Source organism: Helicoverpa armigera, chromosome 11, assembly GCF_030705265.1.
Source record: "Helicoverpa armigera isolate CAAS_96S chromosome 11, ASM3070526v1, whole genome shotgun sequence".
NCBI classification, from domain to species: domain Eukaryota; kingdom Metazoa; phylum Arthropoda; class Insecta; order Lepidoptera; family Noctuidae; genus Helicoverpa; species Helicoverpa armigera.
Window position 1 is genome coordinate 6,663,224 of NC_087130.1, and position 20,416 is coordinate 6,683,639.

General features: G+C 35.3%; 4 protein-coding genes and 1 non-coding gene across 6 annotated transcripts; 4 read left to right on the forward strand and 1 right to left on the reverse strand.

Moving 5' to 3' along the window:
• The first annotated feature begins 801 nt into the window (after positions 1-801).
• Positions 802-6,168, forward strand: Pka-r1 (Protein kinase, cAMP-dependent, regulatory subunit type 1). 2 transcript variants are annotated; one of them, XM_049850630.2, is made up of 7 exons: positions 802-1,141; positions 3,787-3,948; positions 4,031-4,231; positions 4,307-4,526; positions 5,064-5,186; positions 5,529-5,703; positions 5,904-6,168. In XM_049850630.2, exons 1-7 carry the CDS (start codon positions 989-991, stop codon positions 5,986-5,988), a joined length of 1,119 nt encoding a protein of 372 aa, XP_049706587.1. In that variant the 5' UTR covers positions 802-988; the 3' UTR covers positions 5,989-6,168. The 2 variants fall into 2 exon arrangements, with proteins under 2 accessions (XP_049706587.1, XP_063892966.1); XM_064036896.1 differs by lacking the exon at positions 802-1,141 and adding an exon at positions 2,966-3,108.
• A 981-nt stretch (positions 6,169-7,149) lies between these two features.
• Ecd (ecdysoneless) lies at positions 7,150-9,491 on the forward strand. Its single transcript, XM_021325749.3, has 3 exons — positions 7,150-7,534; positions 7,627-7,829; positions 8,168-9,491. Exons 1-3 carry the CDS (start codon positions 7,327-7,329, stop codon positions 9,449-9,451), a joined length of 1,695 nt encoding a protein of 564 aa, XP_021181424.3. The 5' UTR covers positions 7,150-7,326; the 3' UTR covers positions 9,452-9,491.
• Positions 9,492-9,729: 238 nt separating this feature from the next.
• On the reverse strand, positions 9,730-13,438 carry LOC110370051 (uncharacterized). Its single transcript, XM_021325757.3, has 7 exons — positions 13,298-13,438; positions 12,932-13,088; positions 11,470-11,647; positions 10,883-10,960; positions 10,557-10,703; positions 10,061-10,195; positions 9,730-9,948 (listed from the first exon to the last, which is right to left on the reverse strand). The coding sequence occupies exons 2-7, from the start codon at positions 13,066-13,068 to the stop codon at positions 9,778-9,780; spliced, it is 846 nt and encodes a 281-aa protein (XP_021181432.3). The 5' UTR covers positions 13,069-13,088; positions 13,298-13,438; the 3' UTR covers positions 9,730-9,777.
• Trnae-cuc (transfer RNA glutamic acid (anticodon CUC)) lies at positions 10,360-10,431 on the forward strand. Its single transcript has one exon. It is a non-coding gene; the product is annotated as a tRNA-Glu (tRNA).
• A 712-nt stretch (positions 13,439-14,150) lies between the features above and the next one.
• On the forward strand, positions 14,151-19,147 carry LOC110370094 (xylosyltransferase oxt). Its single transcript, XM_021325825.3, has 4 exons — positions 14,151-14,906; positions 15,201-15,343; positions 15,543-15,700; positions 17,190-19,147. The coding sequence occupies exons 1-4, from the start codon at positions 14,314-14,316 to the stop codon at positions 18,993-18,995; spliced, it is 2,700 nt and encodes an 899-aa protein (XP_021181500.3). The 5' UTR covers positions 14,151-14,313; the 3' UTR covers positions 18,996-19,147.
• The last annotated feature ends 1,269 nt before the right edge of the window (positions 19,148-20,416 follow it).

Genomic DNA, 20,416 nt, shown 5'->3' on the forward strand with positions numbered 1-20,416 from the left:
AAAACCGAGTAAAGAATCGATATTTTTAACCGCTTTCTATCATTTGAACACTTTCACATCACTTGAACCATAGACAAACTCCCGACCGAAGCGAAGTGAGGACGAAGAGTCACGACGAACGACGAGTAATACGTCGCTCGCGACGTGAAGTCTGTTCCAACCTTAATAATTTTACTATCTGTGGCCCCGCTTTCTACAGATTATATTAGGAGTACATACCATAGATGTAGGATTGTATCTTACGGGTCTCTGAGACGATCAAGACTTGACAAGTCTCACGTGATTAAAAGTTTCACTTGATCTTGATAGCGGACTTGACGCCATGCGTGCGTCCGATGAAGTAGCCATAGCCCAAATTAAATCACTTTTGGCAATCCCTCAATTCACTCACATTGCGATGCTAAATATCATTTAAAACAATACAATGGGATTATTAGTATTACTAACTTATATATTATGTTAAATTGAAAATAATAAATTATTTGAAGGCTGTAATTTACGATTGGTCTTTTTGGTTTATCGAAATTGGAATGATTTGGTTATTATTGGTATAAAAGCACTGGTTTAATAATACCAAAATAAAGTAACAAAAATGTGGAAATTTCCTTAATTAAACTCTTGAAATTATTTTTTTATCAATTCTTATAAAGCAAGTCATCAAATCCACGTTAGTAAACGAACAATATTCTCATTTATTATTATTTTATTTTCTTTAAGCTTGTAGACTTGTCAAATCGACTTGATCGTCTGAGGGACCTATTAGAGCAAAAATGTTCCTGTCAGTTTGTGGTTTGTCTCTTTGTAGAAAATCGTAGAAGTCTAAAAGATATTACGAAAATTGGCACTGAATTTTAATATTACTGTAGAGCCTTTTTATTCATACATAAATATTTACAACATATTCACAGACCTGCAGGCCAATACATAAACAATAGTAAAAATCCTCTCAATGACAGATCAATCTAATTTCCAGATTGGAATTTGAAAAATGGAAGAAGAACAATGTTTACATGAGTGTGAAAACTATATTCAGAGCCATAATATTCCTTTACTATTGAAAGATTGTATAGTGCAGTTGTGTGTAAATAAGCCTGATAATCCAGTGTCTTTTCTAAGACAGTACTTCCAGAAACTAGAACGGGTGAGTAAAGTAAAAAAAGTAAAGAATGTGGCTTCTGGGTCAGAGTGTAGCAAAGGGTGTTCAATCAAGAGTTATTCGTTTTGCTTATCCTTCAGTACTAGTTTTGTATACAACTAGCCATTTACTTGGTTCCTGAACTACTCCTTGGCATAAACTGTTTAAAAAATATAGGCAACTCTATTATGTAAACCTGTTTGTTTATTTCCTACAAATTCATTTAATAATTGGGAATTAAATTAATTTATTATTCAGCTGCCTTTATCCAGTTTCACTTGATTGATAACACTTGTCTGCAGCATCTTTGGTGCAAAGGTGCAAACATATAATTTGCATGGTGCAAACAGATAATTTCTTATAAATTATTTGACATTGTGTCGAAGTCTGGACCTAGTACTGCAGTCAATGGCTCATCTTATGGTCAGATTTTGCTGTTGCATGTATATATTCATTATTATCTCCAGATATACCAATCTAAATATAAGGACAGCTTCTTATGTTATCTTATAAAGCACCATAATTGCAGTTCTGGTTATAAACCCATTTTATTAATTTATATCTCTACCAGTTTTCTTTCTCGAGATATACTTACAATTTTATATTTGCACTAGCTGTTTTCCATTTAGCCTGCCGTTTTTGGTTTTACCCGTGTCCCATGGTGACTACTGCCCGTACCGGGATAAAATATAGCCTATGTTACTCATGGATAATGTAGCTTTCGAATGGTGAAAGAATTTTTAGAAACGGTCCAGTACTTTTTTAGCCTATTCATTACAAACAAACAAAGTTTTCCTCTTTATAATATTAGTATATGAAGACGTGGTTTGTTCACAGTAATGACAATTATGTTATAAGAATGATCAAACTAGTTAAAGTCAAATCTTTTCAATCCAAATAGGCCTTTGCGGGATCTTGTGAAATATTACACTAGTTGCATGGTTGCAAAAAAGTGGTCTCATGGAGGAGAACTAGCAAGAAACTCCATGGATAATTTTTATGAAAATAAAATTTTCAGATTCACAAGGACTTCGTTACATAATGATAGGAAGCTGATAAAGTAATGTAATGTACCTAAGTGCAATTTTTTTACGTAAGAAATCATGAAAATCATATAATTTTTTAACCTGTTTTCTTGTATACTAATGCAGTTCAATAATTTTCAGGGCAGCCAAACACATTGAGATAAATAAATGCCCCCTATTTCTATTATCAACATAATCTTAAATATTAAGCTTTTTTTAATTAAATTTGATTTGAGAGTGTTTTTATCCGTAAATTCAGTTACACACTTATGTAGCATGTTGTCACCCCTCGATGCTTGATACCTGGGGCAGACCTTAGTAATCAACTTCAATAATCTTAAAACATACTTCTAACTCTGATAAATATGCTAAAAAAACCGCAGCATACAAAAATATACTACACACAAGTCAAACTGAAAACCTCCTATTTTTGAAATCAGGGAAAAAGAAAATGTGTTGGCTTTAATGGCTGAGTTGGTTAAGACAAACAAAAATAAATAAAAATATACCTACATATATGTATAATAAACAACTAAATTGAGTATCTTCTTTTTTGGAAGTTGGTTACAAACATCTAAATACATGTAGATATTTTGTTATTATAATGTATAACCATTCTTCATATCTTAAATTTATGTATAATAGCAATACAATAAATTACATATTTATAGTAAACATCAGCCCAAATCTTCCTCCTGTTTTGAAGTAGGTATTTTAATTAGAAACCTGAAATATCCTCATAGGTTTACAGATAGTTTTCCTTATATTGTTAAATGAATAACATGTATAATGTTACTTTTCTATATGAGTTCTGGTTTATTTAAATACCAGTATACAGTAATTCCTCAAGTGCTTCAGTAAAAATTTAATGTGCAATAATTAATAGTGTTATATTTATATATTGGTCCTGTAAATGATTGCAGATTGATCGTCAACATTTCTGTGATGGTATGTGGTTAGCTTTTATTGTGTAATCTACTTAATGGTGATGTTCTCATATTTTATCTAAAAGTGGTATGGCCATACATTAATATAATCAGATAATAAATATTGTGTGGGCGAAAAGTGTATTTGAACGCGATAATCTCAGGAACTACTGAACGAATATGAAAAATTCTTTCAGTGTTGGGTTAGGCCCGCTTTTTGACGATACAATTCTCCAGGTGCGCGATGTTCGAGTAGTTCCCTTGTGAAAGCGATGACTTATGCTAGTTTCGATTTTAAATAAAGCCAACTTGCAAACGAAAATAAATAAGCAGGTCATCCAAAAGTTATCGTCTGTACTTTTTGGCATAATTATCCCTACTAATTATTATAAATGCGAAAGTAACTGTCTGTCTGTTACGGTTTCACCGAGTTTCACGTCTAAACCACTGAACTGATTTTAATAAAATGTGGTACAGTGATAGAGTTGACCTTGAGAAAGAACATAGGATAGTTTTTATCTCTGACTTTTGAAGAATTCTCTCGGAAATGCGATATAACAGAACACTACGCGGGCGAAGTCGCGGGCTGAAGCTACTAGCTAGTTATATAAATATGATTGAACGAAAATTAATTTTCAGGAAAATCTGTATTCCTTAAAAAGTTCTTTCTTAAGTTATAAATATTCGCTTATGTTTTAAGGAACAAGTTAAGGCTGCTCAAGCTGCGGCTGCGGCATCGGAAGGTGAAGCGGACGGTGAACTGTCACCACTACCCGTGCCAGGAGGCCAGCCCCCGCGCAGACGCGGAGGCATTAGCGCAGAACCAGTCACAGAGGAAGATGCTACCAGCTATGTTAAAAAGGTAACCAGAATATTTTTTTTTTGTGTTAAAAAATATATATTATTCCTTCCGTTTGACATGAAATCATTTGAAATAATTCTAGGTGGTGCCAAAGGATTACAAGACAATGGGTGCTTTGTCGCGTGCCATAGCTTCAAATGTTCTTTTTACACATTTGGATGAATCGGAGAGAGCAGATATGTTTGATGCTATGTTCCCCGTCCAGTGTCTCCCTGGGGAGACAGTCATCAGGCAAGGAGACGAAGGGGACAACTTTTACATTATTGATTCTGGTGAAGTTGAAGTAAGTTTTTACCTAAACGAGAAAAAATAAAAAGAATCTAGAGCATGATCAAATGCTAACTATTGGAAAATTTAGGTTTTAGTGAATGGAGAACCTGTTACAACAATTGGGGAAGGAGGCAGTTTTGGTGAACTGGCACTGATATACGGAACTCCCAGAGCAGCCACCGTGCGTGCGCGCACTCCTTTGAAATTATGGGGCTTGGATCGCGACTCTTATCGTCGTATACTAATGGGTTCCACTATAAGAAAACGACGTATGTACGATGAATTCTTGTCGCGTGTTTCTATTTTAGGTAAGTGATATTTTGTTATCTGTATTTCAATCGCAAAAAAGAAAGTTTAATACATTTAGAACTTACTAAGACGGGCTATGTATTTAGTAGTTAAGCATTAGGGTCCGTTCAGACAGACCGGAGAGGAGAGCAAAATCTTAACACGTTGGAAATTGAGTACTTAGTATTTGATTGAAGTAAGGTTTATTTTTGCACGCGCACTGCGTTTGTCATTAAGAATGCTCGAAGGCGCTCGGTGTGAAATAATAAGAGGAGCCGACCGGCTCCGATCGGCTCCGATCGTGTACTTTTTTTCGTCTTGCTGACGTTTGGCTCCAATTGCATCGCAACCGATCGGAGCCGACTCCGGTCTGTGTGAAAAGAAAAATGCGCGCCCATGCTCTCCGAGCCGGTCTATCAGAATGGACCCTTACGTATTAGTATGATATGACTGATTTTTCTGAACAAACCATTGGGGCAGCTATTACTTCACCTCGAGTTCCCCATGCTATGAGTATAGAAATAAAATGCGTACCTTATATTTTTTTTATGTTTCAGAAAGCTTAGAGAAATGGGAACGTCTGACAGTTGCGGATGCATTAGAACCTGTTTCATTCACTGATGGCGAGATCATTGTGAGACAAGGAGAACCCGGCAATGACTTTTATATAATAGTAGAAGGTAATGTTGTTCCAATTTCGAATAAGCTATAGCGAAATATTCCTTGTCCTACTTGACGATTCTTTTTTAAAGCAGTTCTTGAAAATATTTGGTAATAGCATGCCCCAGCGGTTTCACCCACCCGGGAGCACTTCGCGTACTCGGTCAGACCAGTCATTCCTAAGTGTGTTTGAGCAAACAAAAAAACTCTTCAGCTTCATAATTTTAGAAAATTCTAGATTATACCCAGGATCTGTCTGCATGCCTAATTTCACTTACACATAAATCAACTCAGCAGTTTTTTCGTGAAGACGTAATACAACGTAAACAAGCAAAAAGTAACGATTGAGGAACTATTTCCAGGAACCGCAGTAGTGCTTCAGCAAAGAAGTGGCCAGGGAGAAGGTTCAGCAGTAGAAGTAGGTCGGTTGGGACCTTCTGATTATTTTGGAGAAATTGCACTGTTATTGGACAGGCCACGGGCAGCAACAGTACGCGCTGCCGGATCTCTTAAATGTGTCAAGCTTGATCGCGCCCGGTAAATATTTACGGCCATTATTAAATAATAACTGTTTCCCGTGATTTTTCACCCCTTTCTTTGGAAATATTTTTCTCTTTGAATGAATTTGTAAAGAACTATAAGCGAAATTATGTATGTAATTCAAAAAACCAATAAGTTACCTGGACTGTTATACTGTTATAATGATAAAAAATAAACGATCTACATTTCGTTTTCAGATTTGAAAGAGTGCTGGGATTATGTGCCGATATCTTGAAGCGCAATATTGCACAGTACAACAGTTTTGTTTCGCTGTCTGTATAACATTGTCTTCATGGTCTTACAAATAGAGTAAGATGAAGAATAGATAATATCGGTACGTGAGGAGAAGTAATTATGTCAGTACTTAAGTACTTTTTAATATATTCAATAATAAAACTTGGTTACCACCTTTGTAAAATCGATTAATTTTATAATAATATACTTGCCAGTGGGAATGTTAAATATTGTTTTATTAATACATATCACGATTTTTTGTAATAAGTACATAGTAATCTTTGTTGTTATTATACCCAGGTTCTATATATATATATAAAAAATAGGTAATGAAAGATATAAAAATTTGCGATTTTAATAAGTATATTTTTCTGTTTATAAGTTAATATTTTTGGTAGTATAACTTGTAGAAACTAAAAACATCTGCACATATTGATTTGCCGTCTTTTGAAAAAAAAAGCAGGCTTTGAGGATTGGAATCTAGATCTGGTTAAGTAGGTCTGCCCATGCTAGGGGCTCATCACCTAGGTGATTATTGGAACAAGTCACTGGTGTCGCTGTCGCTCTCTTGCACAGCTGGAACGCCAAAATGAAAAAAAGTTTGTGTAAAGCGGCCTTATCAATTTTTTTACCTACAAAATTTTAGACCTACAATACCATTTTGCAATAAAAAGATTAAGTAGTAGTGAAAAATCCTTGAGCAATCTTCAATATTAAGTTCAATGCACGATACGTAATATGGCTGTGATTATACCACTGCCACGTTTCGGATGGCAGTGGTACTCAGCTGAATCCGGTTAGACTGGAAGCCGACCCCAACATGATTGGAAAAAAAGCACGAAAAAAGGCTCGGAGGATGATGCACGATACGTAATATTATTGCGCAATTTAGTTGATCGTCTAGGGAGTGCCTTAGCCTCAGTAAGCTGATTATATCATTGATGATGATTATTATCATGGATCGAGCTTTACCGATTTTTTAAACTATAAACACGTGGCTGATCACGGCATGAACAATTGTATATTTTTTAAGATCTTTGTACCATACCCGTGTTTCACAAATAAACCATTTAATTTGATTTGATTTGAACATGCATGTGGTCCAGTCCTTATTTGAGCCAAAGAAAAAAAAAACTAACTAATGTCATGAATGTCAAAGAAATATCAAAGAAATGCCAATGATTGACTTAAGACTTTGACATTCTTGTCAATCATGTCAATTTAAATTTGAGAAACAATCCAAGTTTGTTTTCAATTCTTTATTATCTACTACATCTCCTCCTGGGGAAAAGCGTCAATTATAACACTATTACACTATTCAGATATTGCATCTTCAGAGAATCCTTTTGAAAACGTACTGAATACTGCAAAATAACTACAAATAAAATGTCAAGTCAATGTAACCTACCAGTAGAACCTCCTACTGATGATACCATTCTGTGTTTGTTTTTCTCTTCCAAGTTTGATTCCAATACATTACTTCTTGAAGAGCGGTGTTTGGAGCTTAATAATTTCATAAAGTCCAAAAGTAAAGATTACATTTGGCATCGAGATGAGTTTCAAGTGTATGTTCCTATTGTCAACAAAGATACAGGTAAAGTTAATGTCATCTGTATATGCTTTTTAATGCAACTAGAGTATTTAGTCAATGATATATTTTCTAAGTTTTAATCTCTTTCTTTGCAGATCAACCTAGGTACCTCTGTAGTACCACATGTTTTGGTGATAACCTAGAAGATGAGTGGTTTATAGTTCATATTATTTTGGAATTATCCAAACAATATAAAGACTTGATCATTCAAGTGAAAGACAATGATGGTGATTTTCTTCTGATAGAAGCTGCCAACTTATTGCAGTCTTGGGCTAACCCTGAAAGCACTGAGAATCGGGTAAGTCGCCTCTATATTTATTGTGGAAATTTCGTCTTAAAGTACCTCTTTAACCAATAACCGTGTAAATTTTGTGTTTACAATAATGTAATAATATTTTTTCATGGTCAGAATCCTCTCTTCTATTTGTTTTGCTGTGCCCATCAGGGTCCATAATTGTGACTATCATTTTATATTTTCTACCTAATTGTACTTTAGTAGTTTTGTTATAGTACTTATAAATATTTTTTATTAATAAATAATTGGCTATAGTACTTGATTAATTTAAGTAAGAATAAGAAGCACCTAACTAAACACATTAAAAATGTTTCCTTTTTTAATTTGTATAATTGTTACAGGTTTTCATTTACAACCATCATATTCACATTATACCTCCACAAGTTGTACCACTAGAAGATAAGCTTGAGTTACAAAAAGCTCTGAGAATTATAAATGAAACACCACATTTAACACAAGCTCCTAATCAAATTCAAGAAGCTATCCTGAATCGTATAGGTAATTATCCTGAAAAAATTTTGGAACATATTCATAGAGCTGCAGTAACATTACCTTCCAACCTCGCAACTTTATTGACTCTAAAACCATCTTTGATTGCACCAATTGTTGATGCATATTGTAACCATGATGTGATAGATGCAAAATGTTGTAAAAATATAAATTTTGATGATTGCATTACAATAGAAGTTAAATTCACGAAATTTTTGTATGCTTCATTAGTGCATTCAAAACTTATAACTAGTGCTAAACATTTTATTGGACTGAAAAATGATAAGAAAAATATATTAGGTCTTAAATTAATGTGTGGGTATCAAATTATAATGAACAAGGCCTCTGGCAATGACCTGTATTCATCAAAAGAGTATCATAGATTTTTAAAAAGCCTAAAGCAAAATGGATATTTTAGAAACAATATTGAGGGCTCAAAAGAGTATAGTAGCTTACTTGAAAGAGCACAACAGTATTATTCTACTGTAGAATGCCCTGTCAGTTCCCATGTTTCCACTATTATGACAGACCTTATGGTGTCAAATGAATTTTCAACATTGAAAGAGTCTTTGAAGTCTATGCAATTAACTGAACAATCAAGCAATCTGGGAGACAATGAAGACTGGTTAAACATAAATCCAGAACAATTAAATCAATTATTGTATACTCGCTATGGCAAAAAGTCCAAAATAAAAACTGATGATGTGGTTACATCTCAAAGATTAACAGAGGAATTGTCTTCTTTTCTAAAAGAAACATCCGATTTTGAAGGAATCGAGTCAGACCGCAATGATTTACCTGAACCAGATAGCATTAATTTTGACTCTGACCAATTTGTTTCTTGTATAGAAAAAATGTTGAAAATATTAAGTACAGGGACTGAACACAGTGAAAGTGACGAGAGTGATGACGACAGTATGGATTATAATGAACATGATTCTGATGAGTGTGATAAGGAACTTCAAGCCAAATTACAACAAATGACAACAGAAAATTTGAAAGACAGCCAATCCGTGCTTGGTAATATAATTCAAAGTGTGAAGGAAGAAAAAGCAGCACCAGGGCCATCTAGCAATTTAATGAGGAGTTTAGGAATCAGTAAAACTGAACTATTGGATTCTGATGATGATAATTAAATTATAAGGTTAATTATTAAGTAAAACATTTATTTTTGAACATTGTATAGTTTATTCCATAACGATTTGATTTCATACATCCTTATAAATACCCTTCAAATAAATCTTTATTAATTACCCAAACAAGCTATTACTGCCGCAGAGATACGGAACCCACTCTTTTATTCATAAATAGGTTAGGATTGAATTCTCTAATGCCTGGCAGTTATTATAAATCCTATAGGAATCCTGTTTAGTTGATGCGGTAATTAAGCATCATAATTTCAGATGGTCTGTAGTTTGAGCTTAATTTGTAAAGTCCCACACCATGATAAAAGTTTATTCTATTATAAATGAGCGTATGCTCCTCCAGCTGTTACAATTGTTTCTCCAGTTATGTAACTGGCGTCATCTGAAGCTAAAAAGGCCACTGCGCCAGCGATCTCTGACGGTTTTCCAAATCTTTTCATCGGCACAATAGACAAGCTTTTATCTTTGCCTGCTTCCGAACTTGTGATCTATAAAAAAGAATGGACAATGGTCAATCCACCGCAATGATCAATCCACCACAATTTTATATTTATAATCGTTGATAAAAGACAGGCACACAGACAATAATTGAATACTTACGGCAGATGCAAACTTCGTAGCAACTATTCCGGGAGCAACACAATTTACTCTGATATTGTCATGGACAATTTCGTTTGCCATTGCTTTAGTCAGCCCCAAAAGAGTTGTTTTGCTCACACTGTATGGACCTAATGGCTGAAAGAATGTAATTTTTTTTAAGCAAGATGTTAGAATTTATAGGGTGTGGGACGGGAACCGGCTCCCCTGATGGATCATGACGCGCGGTGGGATGGGATAAATATTACAAGTATGAAAATAGATTTGGGATCTCATTTGTAATTTCAATGTATTGCGTAGCATCCGATATGGTCTAGTGGCTAGGATACCTGGCTCTCACCCAGGAGGCTCGGGTTCGATTCCCGGTATCGGAATTTCTTTTTGTCATTCGAGGTTTTGCTGCTTTTGGCTATGATGATTTTTTTCCATATTATTTTCAGAATGCTTATTTGGATAGTAAATATGTAAGGAGAAAGGGTTCTTATTCACAATAATTTACCTCCATTGCTTGATATCCGGCAATCGACGAAATGAATATAATGCTTCCTCCCCCTCTTTTAACAATTTCTGGATAAGCTTCTTTTGCTAACAACCAGGAACATTTGACATTGATTTCAAATATTTTATCCCAAACTGCTTCATCAGTCTAGAAAAAAAATATGTATTTATATTCAGTTAAATAATTTTGTATGTTGAATATCTTTATATTTAGTAGTTCTAGTATTATTATTTAATTAAAAGGTGAGGAACCTGCTTAACGCACCTAATTACATAATAAATTATTTATCCCACAATGTTATTGGTAGATACCGTAAGATAACTTACTTCTAAGATTGGCGACACCGCAGGATTAACTGCCGCATTGGAAACCAGTATATCTAGACCACCAAATTTGCTTTTAGTCTGAAATAATAAAAAATAATGACCAATTAATTGTAGGTAATATTTATGTATTCCATAACTTAGGGAATATAAAAATTGTAAAACTGAAATAAAATGTTCATCACTTTGTTATTGTGCTGCACGACACGAATAAGGTAATTAGCCTGACAATTAATTTTGATGGGCCACATCAACCAGCGGCTGCAGGACCTTCACCTACTAGACGCGTGGGTGACGAACATTACTCAGCCCTCTTCAGGCCTGTTTCTGTTCGGATGATAGAGCAAGCAGGGCAGGTGTATCACAGGCCTACCTGTCGCCATGGCTTATGCCGCAATGATGCCATCTGCAGACGCTAACCAACACTTAACGTCCCTTAAGCGCCTGTTAGCCGGAAGCTATTAGCCGCCGTGGTGACTCCGCTCTCTAGCCAATCTTTCATGGTTCATCAATTCATAGGGATTCCATAATAATTCAACTTTCTCTTCGTAACTATAAGTGATTGGTACATGAACGTTATTTATACTTACGACATCAAATAAATTTTTCCTTTGTTCTGCGTTGGCTACGTGACATACAACTCCCTCAACCGTAATGCCCTCATCACGCAAACTTTTGACTGCATTTTCGACATTTTTTGCCTTTCTGCTGCTTATAACAACATTCGCACCTTCACTGCCCAAACGTTTAGCTATGGCGAATCCAATACTAGAAACAAATAAAACGATTAGTATTCATTTTTATAGTAGATTTTGATTTGACATAAAGTGGATGCCACGACAGAAGCGCTAAAAAACTTAAAATGGGATATGTTACCTAAAAGTAAATATCAGATACTAGCTTTGGGTCTGAGCTGCCTACCCTCAAATTTTCAGCTCATCCAGCCGTTCGCGCGTGACGTGCGCGTGACCAAGGGATATAGATATATATTTTTTATAAGTAGGTATAAAGATTAGGCGTGATACCATATCATTCGTGGGAATAATAAATATGCCATAGGGTATTTTTTTTTGATGGGCCGCCGTGGCCGTGAGATTGTTCAAAAGGGTCACCGCAACCCTGATATAAGAAGAGCTCTTGAGTAAGAATCTAACACTCCCCTCACGATGCATCTCCACAGCCCACCACGCCTTTACAATTACGATTACGTACCTACGTAAATGTGAATAAAGCTTCCAACCGCGCGGTTTCACTTACGTCCCGAAGGATATAAAAGTAGCTTTCCCGCACATGGCCAAAAAGTAGTGGAGCCAGTTAGGTACCTATTATGATGGACCCCTGTATTGTTTTACCTCTGCTACACGCACGTCAGCTGAGTTAGGACGATAAGGATGTAGCCAGAACCTGTCACCTTCACATTCTGAACTCTGTACCTACCTAGGTATCCGTCTAATATAGGGCTGCCATCTCGAATTTCGCCAAACCCGCACAAACGTTAAAAAAACCCGGACATTTGGCGTAAATCGCATTTTTTCCCCGAACGAGTACTATTTTTTTTAAACAAAAAAATACTTAATTTGTAATCCATTTACTATTAACATATATCTACTTAAATTCAATGAGGTGCTTTCTTACATGAAAAGTGTCCGGGTTTTCCCCGGACCCTTCTTGAAACCCCGCCCGGACGGCCCCCGGACGGCCTCCAAACGAGGACAAATCCGGGGAAACCCGGACGGATGGCAGCCCTAGTCTAATACAAAATGATACCTACGTCTGGCTGGTGTAACTGGGCGACCCTGAACGTTGAAGCTACTCATCGTAATAGGTAGGTTAGTAAGTATAGAATTTGGTACAAAGTACCTACCTAAGATAGGTATATAACGCGGACATCAGGGGCAAAGTTCTGAGAGATAATTTTATGTAGGAAATAGTAGGAATGTAATGTATTTTATGTAATTTTATCCAGTGCATTGACAAAATCGATGTTCAGCGTCATTATATTGACACATCAAGATAATGCTAAGGTTTATTTCAATTATGTTAACAACTTACCCTTCCGTCGAGGCGGTGACTATTGCCACTTTGCCTTTGAACCTGCCGTTGTTGTGAACCTCTCTGGCGCTCAAATTATTTGGGATCGTCTTTATTAAATTATTCGGTCTTGACAACATTTTTACGGTATGAAACATTACTTTTATGTGTCTATATTCTTAAAATAAAATAATAAAAAAAAACATAAGTTAATGTATTTATCTTCTGTGTACCTACCTATACGTATGTACTCTTTTACTATTAGTGTTAAGTTTAGTTAAAGATGACAATTTTATTTATGATCGCAAAACCTTAAAAAACTCAGTGTGAATTCGAAAGACAAGTTTTCAGCTACACTACACTGGTGTTAAATGGCGTAATAATTACCAAATAAGTTATCCTTATGATAAAAAAGTCAAAAATTAAATGAACATTAAACTACGTTTATCAACAATTATCGAAATCACAGACTATAAAGTAAACTTGTTATGCGAATGGTTGATTTCAAGGTAATAAAATACCTATCCCACGAATCGATTATGTGCACCAATAAAGTATTTTCTTAGTGTAATATTAGGTATTATATTGTAATAGTTAAAAGTTTTAAGTTAATCGTTTGACTTTTAGGTTTTACAAATAATGTATATCTTGGTAACTCTTAGCTAGGGTGCTTTAAAAGGTGGACGTACCTACACACAGAGTACATTTTGTAAGACGACTATACATACAGAAGTTACTACGTATATTCACGGGAGCAAGCAATGGGGTCTCGGGATAGACGGTCAATATTATTACGACAAACATACATATTTTGGTCATTTATTTGTTTTTAAACATATAATTTACATTTTTAAATATAAAAATAAAAAACATATAAAAAATAGGTTGCTGATATCGGGCACAGGGTCGAAGGTACCGGTGGTTAGGGTCCCAGAGACAGAAACCTCCTCACAATACGCGCTGTATCCAGGAGTACTGCCTTCTGAATCAGTCCCTTGATCCAGCCGCCTAACGAAAGCCTCATGAGGTGTTGGTTACGACAAACAGATTATTTAGTCGTCAAACCATTGCGCAATCTTTAATATTAACCCTTAACATCAATAAAGCACAACGTAATTTTGCTCAATTATCTTGTGCAGTTTAGGGATCGCTTTACGCTTGTTAAAAATAATCTGTGGCAGTAGTGTTGGACATCTCTGGATGATCTCCAATTTTTTTTTAAACCTACCTATGTTATTTTGTCTATGGTGATGTGATTACTGAAATGTCTTTAGATAACCTTAAATATTAAGATAATTTAAAAATGAAGCGAAATTAATTATTTTTATAAATGGATAATTTATTTAGTGTTATACACATGAATAGTTATTTAAGCAAAACTCACAAGATGAAATATCTCTGACATGGCGTTTACGTTTAGAAAATACTATTATAAATATACAAAGTGTTTAGTGATAACTGTTTTGCTTGCTTTCTTTATTCATATTTTTATAGCATTAAGTTTTTTTCCTTCAATAAATGATAATTTATTGAAAAAGAATGGATATATTTCCAGTGTAAGACAGATAGTGAGTGAAGTCTCGGCTAGGAAGAATAACATTGGATTTAGTGATGATGAGGATTTAGCTTTAAATAATAAGAATCAAAAACAGTCAACATATCTACGACTTGAAGAACTAGACTTTAAGCCTTCTTGTGAAATTAAAAGCAGAGAATCTATATCTGCTATTCATCGTGCTAAGACTCAAAATTGCAAACAGCAAATAGTAAATAAAACATGTCTTATTCAGAGTGGAAATTTTTATCCAGTAGAATTACCAAATGTTTGCCTTCGAGGCCAAACAACTTATGGCAAACATTTAGGATGTTACGCAGATGAGAAGAAACTGAGATTGCTGACAGGATTCTATGGGAATTATGCAAATACAAATTCACCATCTGCTTGTTTGGATATTTGCATCCAAGGTGGATTTCTGTATGCTGGAGTTCAGTATGCGTAAGTAACATTATATGATTTAATGTTTTACGGTCACTGTTTTGGAGCGCTCTACCCTATCCAGAACACTTAATACAGCTTGATATTAAATTACCTTAGCATATTTTAAATATAGAATCTGAATTTGAGGATTGTTCTTTTTTTAGAATAATAATTAAACTGCACTCGGCTGAAACTGAGCCTCAAGTAGAGAATATGTCTTGTCTGTACCTTATGGTATTTAATTTTAGTCAATATCCCAATGAGGACTTGAGTAGCCTTCTGTATACGGATAACTTAAAAATTTTTCCTCAGGTCAGAATGCTTTTGTGGAGAAAATCTACCTCAGACTGCGGCAGCAGTGGCAGACCATTTGTGTGACATGAAATGTCCAGGAAATTCCAGTCAACATTGTGGAGGTTACTTCACAATGAATATTTATGAAACTGGTTTATCAAGTAAGTAATACTTAAGAGTATTATAAAAAGTGTTATATTTAATGTGCAAAACCTCAGACACCCTAATTTTTTATTAAATTCTGAGAGAAAAATGGTTCATTAGGTTAAAACACAAAACCTGTAGAATTTTTTTGAAAAAGTTATATTTATTTTAGTTACTTACATAAGTAATAAATATATTTTACATATTTTTTTGCAGAATTTACCCCGCAAGTACCTAAAACATCAAGCTTAACTAAAGAACCTGTACAAATCGTATTTCTGCTGACACTGAATGGACGTGCTTTGAGACAAGTTCATAGATTAATTAACGCGTTGTACAGAAGCAATCACTACTTTTATATACACGTTGATAAGGTAAGTTAAAGACTGTCTAGTATTCCTATCCCTTAGTATTTTATACAAGATGTTAGCTATTATTGTTGTTAGCCATTCATACAATACCAATAGCAGCACCTTCTAGTGTTTGCTTTAGAAGTAGTGGGTTTACTGTTATGATGATGTTATGTTTGCTGTCATAAAATAACCCACTACTGTGGAAAATTATCATCGACACTAATAAAATAAGCCCAAACACTATGTAATTACTACAATCCTTTAGATAGTTCTTTTGACTTTATTTTTAAATCGATTCTATAGTTTAGAAGCCTTTAAGTTAGGGCTTATATATTAGGAACCTATTGTTTTCGCTCCTCTGCCCGTCCGTACGTCTGTCACCAGGCTATATCTCATGAACCGTGATAATTAGAGCGTTGAAATTTTGAGAGACGATGTATTTCTGTTGACGCTATAACAACAAATACTGAAAACTAGAATAAAATCAATATTTTGGGGGGCTCCCATACAACAAACGTGATTTTTTTGCTTATTTTACCCTGGCCCGGACCCTTCGTCTGACTCGCACTTGGTCGGTTTTTTTTTTATATAGATGTTACTCGCAGATAATGTAACTTACTAATGGTGAAAGATTTTTTTAAAACCATCCAGTTGTTTTTGAGTTTATCCATTATAAACAAACAAACGAAAAAAAAACAATCCTCTTTATAATATCAGTATAGATAGATAGATGTCGTTTAACTGCCTCGTTGGTCGTCTCGCAAGCGCGACTGCTGATCACGGGTTCGATTCCCTGGTTGGGCAGAAATCGCTTTGTGGGTTTTATAAACTATCACAAAGCAGCCCAGAACCTGGAAGTTAATAATTGATACACCCATGCATCGGATAGCACGTAAATGTCGGCCCTGCGCATGACCTCTCTCCGGTCGTGTCGGATTGCCGTCCTAGCAAATAGGCACCTTGTCTGCGCAAATGCTTGTGCAATGTAATGTGTCCTACTCAGTTGGCTAATCGCCTTACATGAGAACAGCATCCGATAATCGAGTAGGAGGACATCATAGGTAGATACAAAAATTGCTTGAAAAATTTCCTCTTTTTGGAAAGTTGGTTAAAATAAAATAGTAAAGTTAAATATATACTAGCTTCCGCCCGCGGCTTCACCCGCGTCGAGTTCGGTTATATCGCATTTCCAAGAGAACTCTTCAAAAGTCCGGGATAAAAACTATCCTATATTCTTTCTCAAAGTCAACTCTTATCTCTGTACCAAATTTTACTAAAATCAGTTCAGTGGTTTAGACGTGAAAGCTTAACAGACAGACAGACAGACAGAGTTACTTTTGCATTTATAATATTAGTAGGGATAATAGCATACAACATGTTGTTTTATTCTGATAATAATATATAAGCCATTTTGCTGCCAGGTTTTAACAAAATCCAATAAGCCGTTTGTGCATTTTTCACCTTTATAATAATATTGTGTATTTCTATTGCCTATTTTATTTTGTTTCAGCGTCAGGATTATTTACACAGAAAATTGTCTGTGCTTGAGCAGCTTCCAAATATAAGATTGGCTACAAATAGATATTCCACTATTTGGGGAGGCGCTTCTTTGCTCAAAATGTTACTCGCAGCTATGAAAGATTTTATGGCACTTGGATGGAAATGGGATTTTGTAATAAATTTAAGTGAAAGTGATTTTCCTATCAAGTCATTAGAAGAATTAGAAAACTTTTTGTCTGTTAATAAGGGCCTTAACTTTGTGAAGTCACATGGACGAGAAGTACAGAGATTTATAAAGAAACAGGGCCTTGACAAAACATTCATTGAGTGTGATACGCATATGTGGCGTGTCGGTGAAAGGAAGCTACCCAGAGGTATTGTGATAGACGGTGGTAGCGATTGGATTGCGCTGTCCCCACAGTTTGTTTCATATGTGGTTGGAAAACAAGACGAACTTTTAAGTGGTTTGGATGTAATATTTCAGCATACGCTGTTACCAGCAGAATCGTTTTTTCATACAGTATTAAGAAATTCCCATTTTTGTAACTCTTATGTTGATAATAATTTACATGTTACGAACTGGAAAAGAAAATTGGGATGTAAATGTCAGTATAAACACGTGGTTGATTGGTGCGGGTGCTCTCCTAACGACTTCCGAACAGAAGATTGGCCGAGAATCCAAAACACGCAAGACAGGCAGCTATTTTTTGCTCGCAAGTTTGAACCTGTAATTAATCAAGAAATATTAAACAGAGTTGAGCAATTTATTGGATTTAAAGATCATTATTTGATACCAAACTTAGAAGCATATTGGCAAAGTATATACAATATAGAAGATTTAACAGCTGGCTCTGACGATATAATATTAACACATGCTGGAAGTATAATTCGACACAACGCAAAAATCCTGTTTGAAGAAGGTTGCATTATAGAACCTGATGAGATCATTGAAATTAATTCATATAATCATGCAGATATTTATAAAGGCAATTTAATTCTTCACAAAGCTTTTGTTAATGGTAACATAGAAATATTATTGGAAACTTGGTATAAACCTAAAAAACATATAGAACTAAATTTTGAAAACCCAATTGTAGATAATGTAAAACAATTTAAAGTAAGTTCTGATTATGATCAGAAAGAAATGACATTCAGGAACTTAGCAAATATTTTAGGGCCTTTGTCTGAGCCTATGCTGCTATACGAATTTTCAACTCAGATTGATAAAAAGAGTGAAAATTTTACGTTAATTTGGTTAGACCCTACAGGGACCATTGGTGACGTTAATAACATACATGTGGATGAAAACAATCTTACAAATATAGTGAAACCAAATTTAAAGTCACCACTTTTACCCGGAATTTGGAAAGTTGGCTTATTAGAAAATAATAAAATAATAGTAGCAACCAAGTTTCTTATATCACCTTTAGAATATTTTTCCGGTAAAGAATTGACGCATCAACAATCTAGTATTATTCACAGTGGATCTCAAAATTCTTACAAAAACTTTTCAAATATCAAACCAAAGAACTTTGTTCCTGAATACGAAGAAAGTATTTTATTACAAAAAATATCTCATTCAAATGTCCAAAGGATAAATCAAGATTTAAAAGAGTGGATTGATGGACTGACAGTTGAGTTTTATAATGTATTGGGTTCATGCATTATGCTAAATAAAGAAATCGATGATAAATTAGTATGCGGACGCCAAAAATTTGAAAATTGTGTTTCAACACAGTGGAGTTCTTTGTCACCAGATCCTAAAGGTACTATTGGCAAAGTTAATAAGGTAACTGGCCGAATGGAAAGAGTATGACAAATAATTATAATTGTTCTATATAGCTTAGAATTGTTTGAAGTATACTCAAGAGCTATATATCCGAAGCAGTTACACGAGCTAAGTGCGAGTCTAATTCGCCCATCGAGACTTCCGTTCTTACAAATTATTAATATACGTAATGAAATCGATATTATTGTTTTTTTCGGACCGTATAACTAAATTCGATTGTGTATGAACTTGACTGATACCTTTAAAATTGTGATAGTTACAATCTTAGTTTTATTTATTCCTGCAACTTATCTGTTATCTAGGTAGGTACCTACTGCCCTGTTTAGTCTATAATATTTCACTATTATGGCGTAGGTATTGTTCGTATATTAAATGCCCTGCATATGGATGCGGGATTGGCTCTCTGCTTTAGATCTGGGCCGCGATTCTACTACCTAATTTTACTTAAGCGACATACGATTCACATCCAACTAAGATCCAATCACGATTGAAGCGTATATGTTTTCTTCTAAGAGTCGATTTATACTAGCGCAGAGTCGACGCGCATCGAAGCGTCTATCCAAAACTGAACATAACAAATTCAACCTTAACTCCACAGCGCAGATAACGCACACCATTACTTCGGAGAAGGCGCGCATTCGTCGGAATTCGCGCGTCTGCGCGCCGCGCGCTAACTACTCAAATTGGTGCGCGCGCATTCTCGCGCCTTCGCTATAGTTGCAACATACTATTCACGTTCGACTCGATTCGACTGAGATCCAATCCGATTGCTGAATTTCCTGGCTCCGTTTCCAAGGTTTAATTGGTTTCGAGGGAACGTGGAAGCCTGAGATCAAGTAGTAAATCTCTTGAACCAAAAAAACTCAGATTTCATAAAACGCTGACGTTCAGTAGGCAGGTACCTACCAGTAGCCATGAGACCACCAAAACCGTAGGGCCCACGGATAATTTTTTAAGGACCCATTACGCGCTATATCAATCAGCTTTTGAATTTGAATGAATTCTGTACAATTTCAATATAGTGTCATCATCATCCTCCGAGCCTTTTTCCCAACTATGTTGGGGTCGGCTTCCAGTCTAACCGGATTCAGCTGAGTACCGGTACTTTACAAGAAATGACTGCCTATTTGACCTCCTCAACCCAGTTACCCGGGCAACCCAATACCCCTTAGTTAGACTGGTGTCAGACTTACTGGCTTCTGACTACCCGTAACGACTGTCAAAGATGTTCAATGACAGCCGGGACCTACAGTGCCATCCGAAACACACTCATTGGGGGTTATTCCCGTTCGGTAACACTGTTGACCATCTGGAAAAATCCAAACAAATAAAAACCAGCATTCATGGACACGGAACGAACGAAACTTTTTTTTCCCGATAGTCCACAGTGTCGACGAAAGGGTGTTACCGAGCGGGAATAATCCCTCATTGGTGTCTAAGATATACTT

What these genes read in the sequence shown, in the direction of transcription:
- Pka-r1 (XM_049850630.2), top strand. Translation starts at nt 989, where the DNA reads ATGGAAGAAGAACAATGTTTACATGAGTGTGAAAACTATATTCAGAGC. An exon ending in GTCGCGTGTTTCTATTTTAG is followed by an intron (nt 4,527 to 5,063) that starts GTAAGTGATATT and finishes TTTATGTTTCAG; the next exon opens with AAAGCTTAGAGAAATGGGAA. An exon ending in CTTTTATATAATAGTAGAAG is followed by an intron (nt 5,187 to 5,528) that starts GTAATGTTGTTC and finishes AACTATTTCCAG; the next exon opens with GAACCGCAGTAGTGCTTCAG.
- Ecd (XM_021325749.3), top strand. Translation starts at nt 7,327, where the DNA reads ATGTCAAGTCAATGTAACCTACCAGTAGAACCTCCTACTGATGATACC. An exon ending in TATTGTCAACAAAGATACAG is followed by an intron (nt 7,535 to 7,626) that starts GTAAAGTTAATG and finishes CTTTCTTTGCAG; the next exon opens with ATCAACCTAGGTACCTCTGT. An exon ending in CTGAAAGCACTGAGAATCGG is followed by an intron (nt 7,830 to 8,167) that starts GTAAGTCGCCTC and finishes TAATTGTTACAG; the next exon opens with GTTTTCATTTACAACCATCA.
- LOC110370051 (XM_021325757.3), bottom strand. Translation starts at nt 13,068, where the DNA reads ATGTTTCATACCGTAAAAATGTTGTCAAGACCGAATAATTTAATAAAG. An exon ending in CGGTGTCGCCAATCTTAGAA is followed by an intron (nt 10,704 to 10,882) that starts GTAAGTTATCTT and finishes TTTTTTTTCTAG; the next exon opens with ACTGATGAAGCAGTTTGGGA. An exon ending in CCGGATATCAAGCAATGGAG is followed by an intron (nt 10,196 to 10,556) that starts GTAAATTATTGT and finishes ACATTCTTTCAG; the next exon opens with CCATTAGGTCCATACAGTGT.
- LOC110370094 (XM_021325825.3), top strand. Translation starts at nt 14,314, where the DNA reads ATGGCGTTTACGTTTAGAAAATACTATTATAAATATACAAAGTGTTTA. An exon ending in TATGCTGGAGTTCAGTATGC is followed by an intron (nt 14,907 to 15,200) that starts GTAAGTAACATT and finishes ATTTTTCCTCAG; the next exon opens with GTCAGAATGCTTTTGTGGAG. An exon ending in TTTATATACACGTTGATAAG is followed by an intron (nt 15,701 to 17,189) that starts GTAAGTTAAAGA and finishes ATTTTGTTTCAG; the next exon opens with CGTCAGGATTATTTACACAG.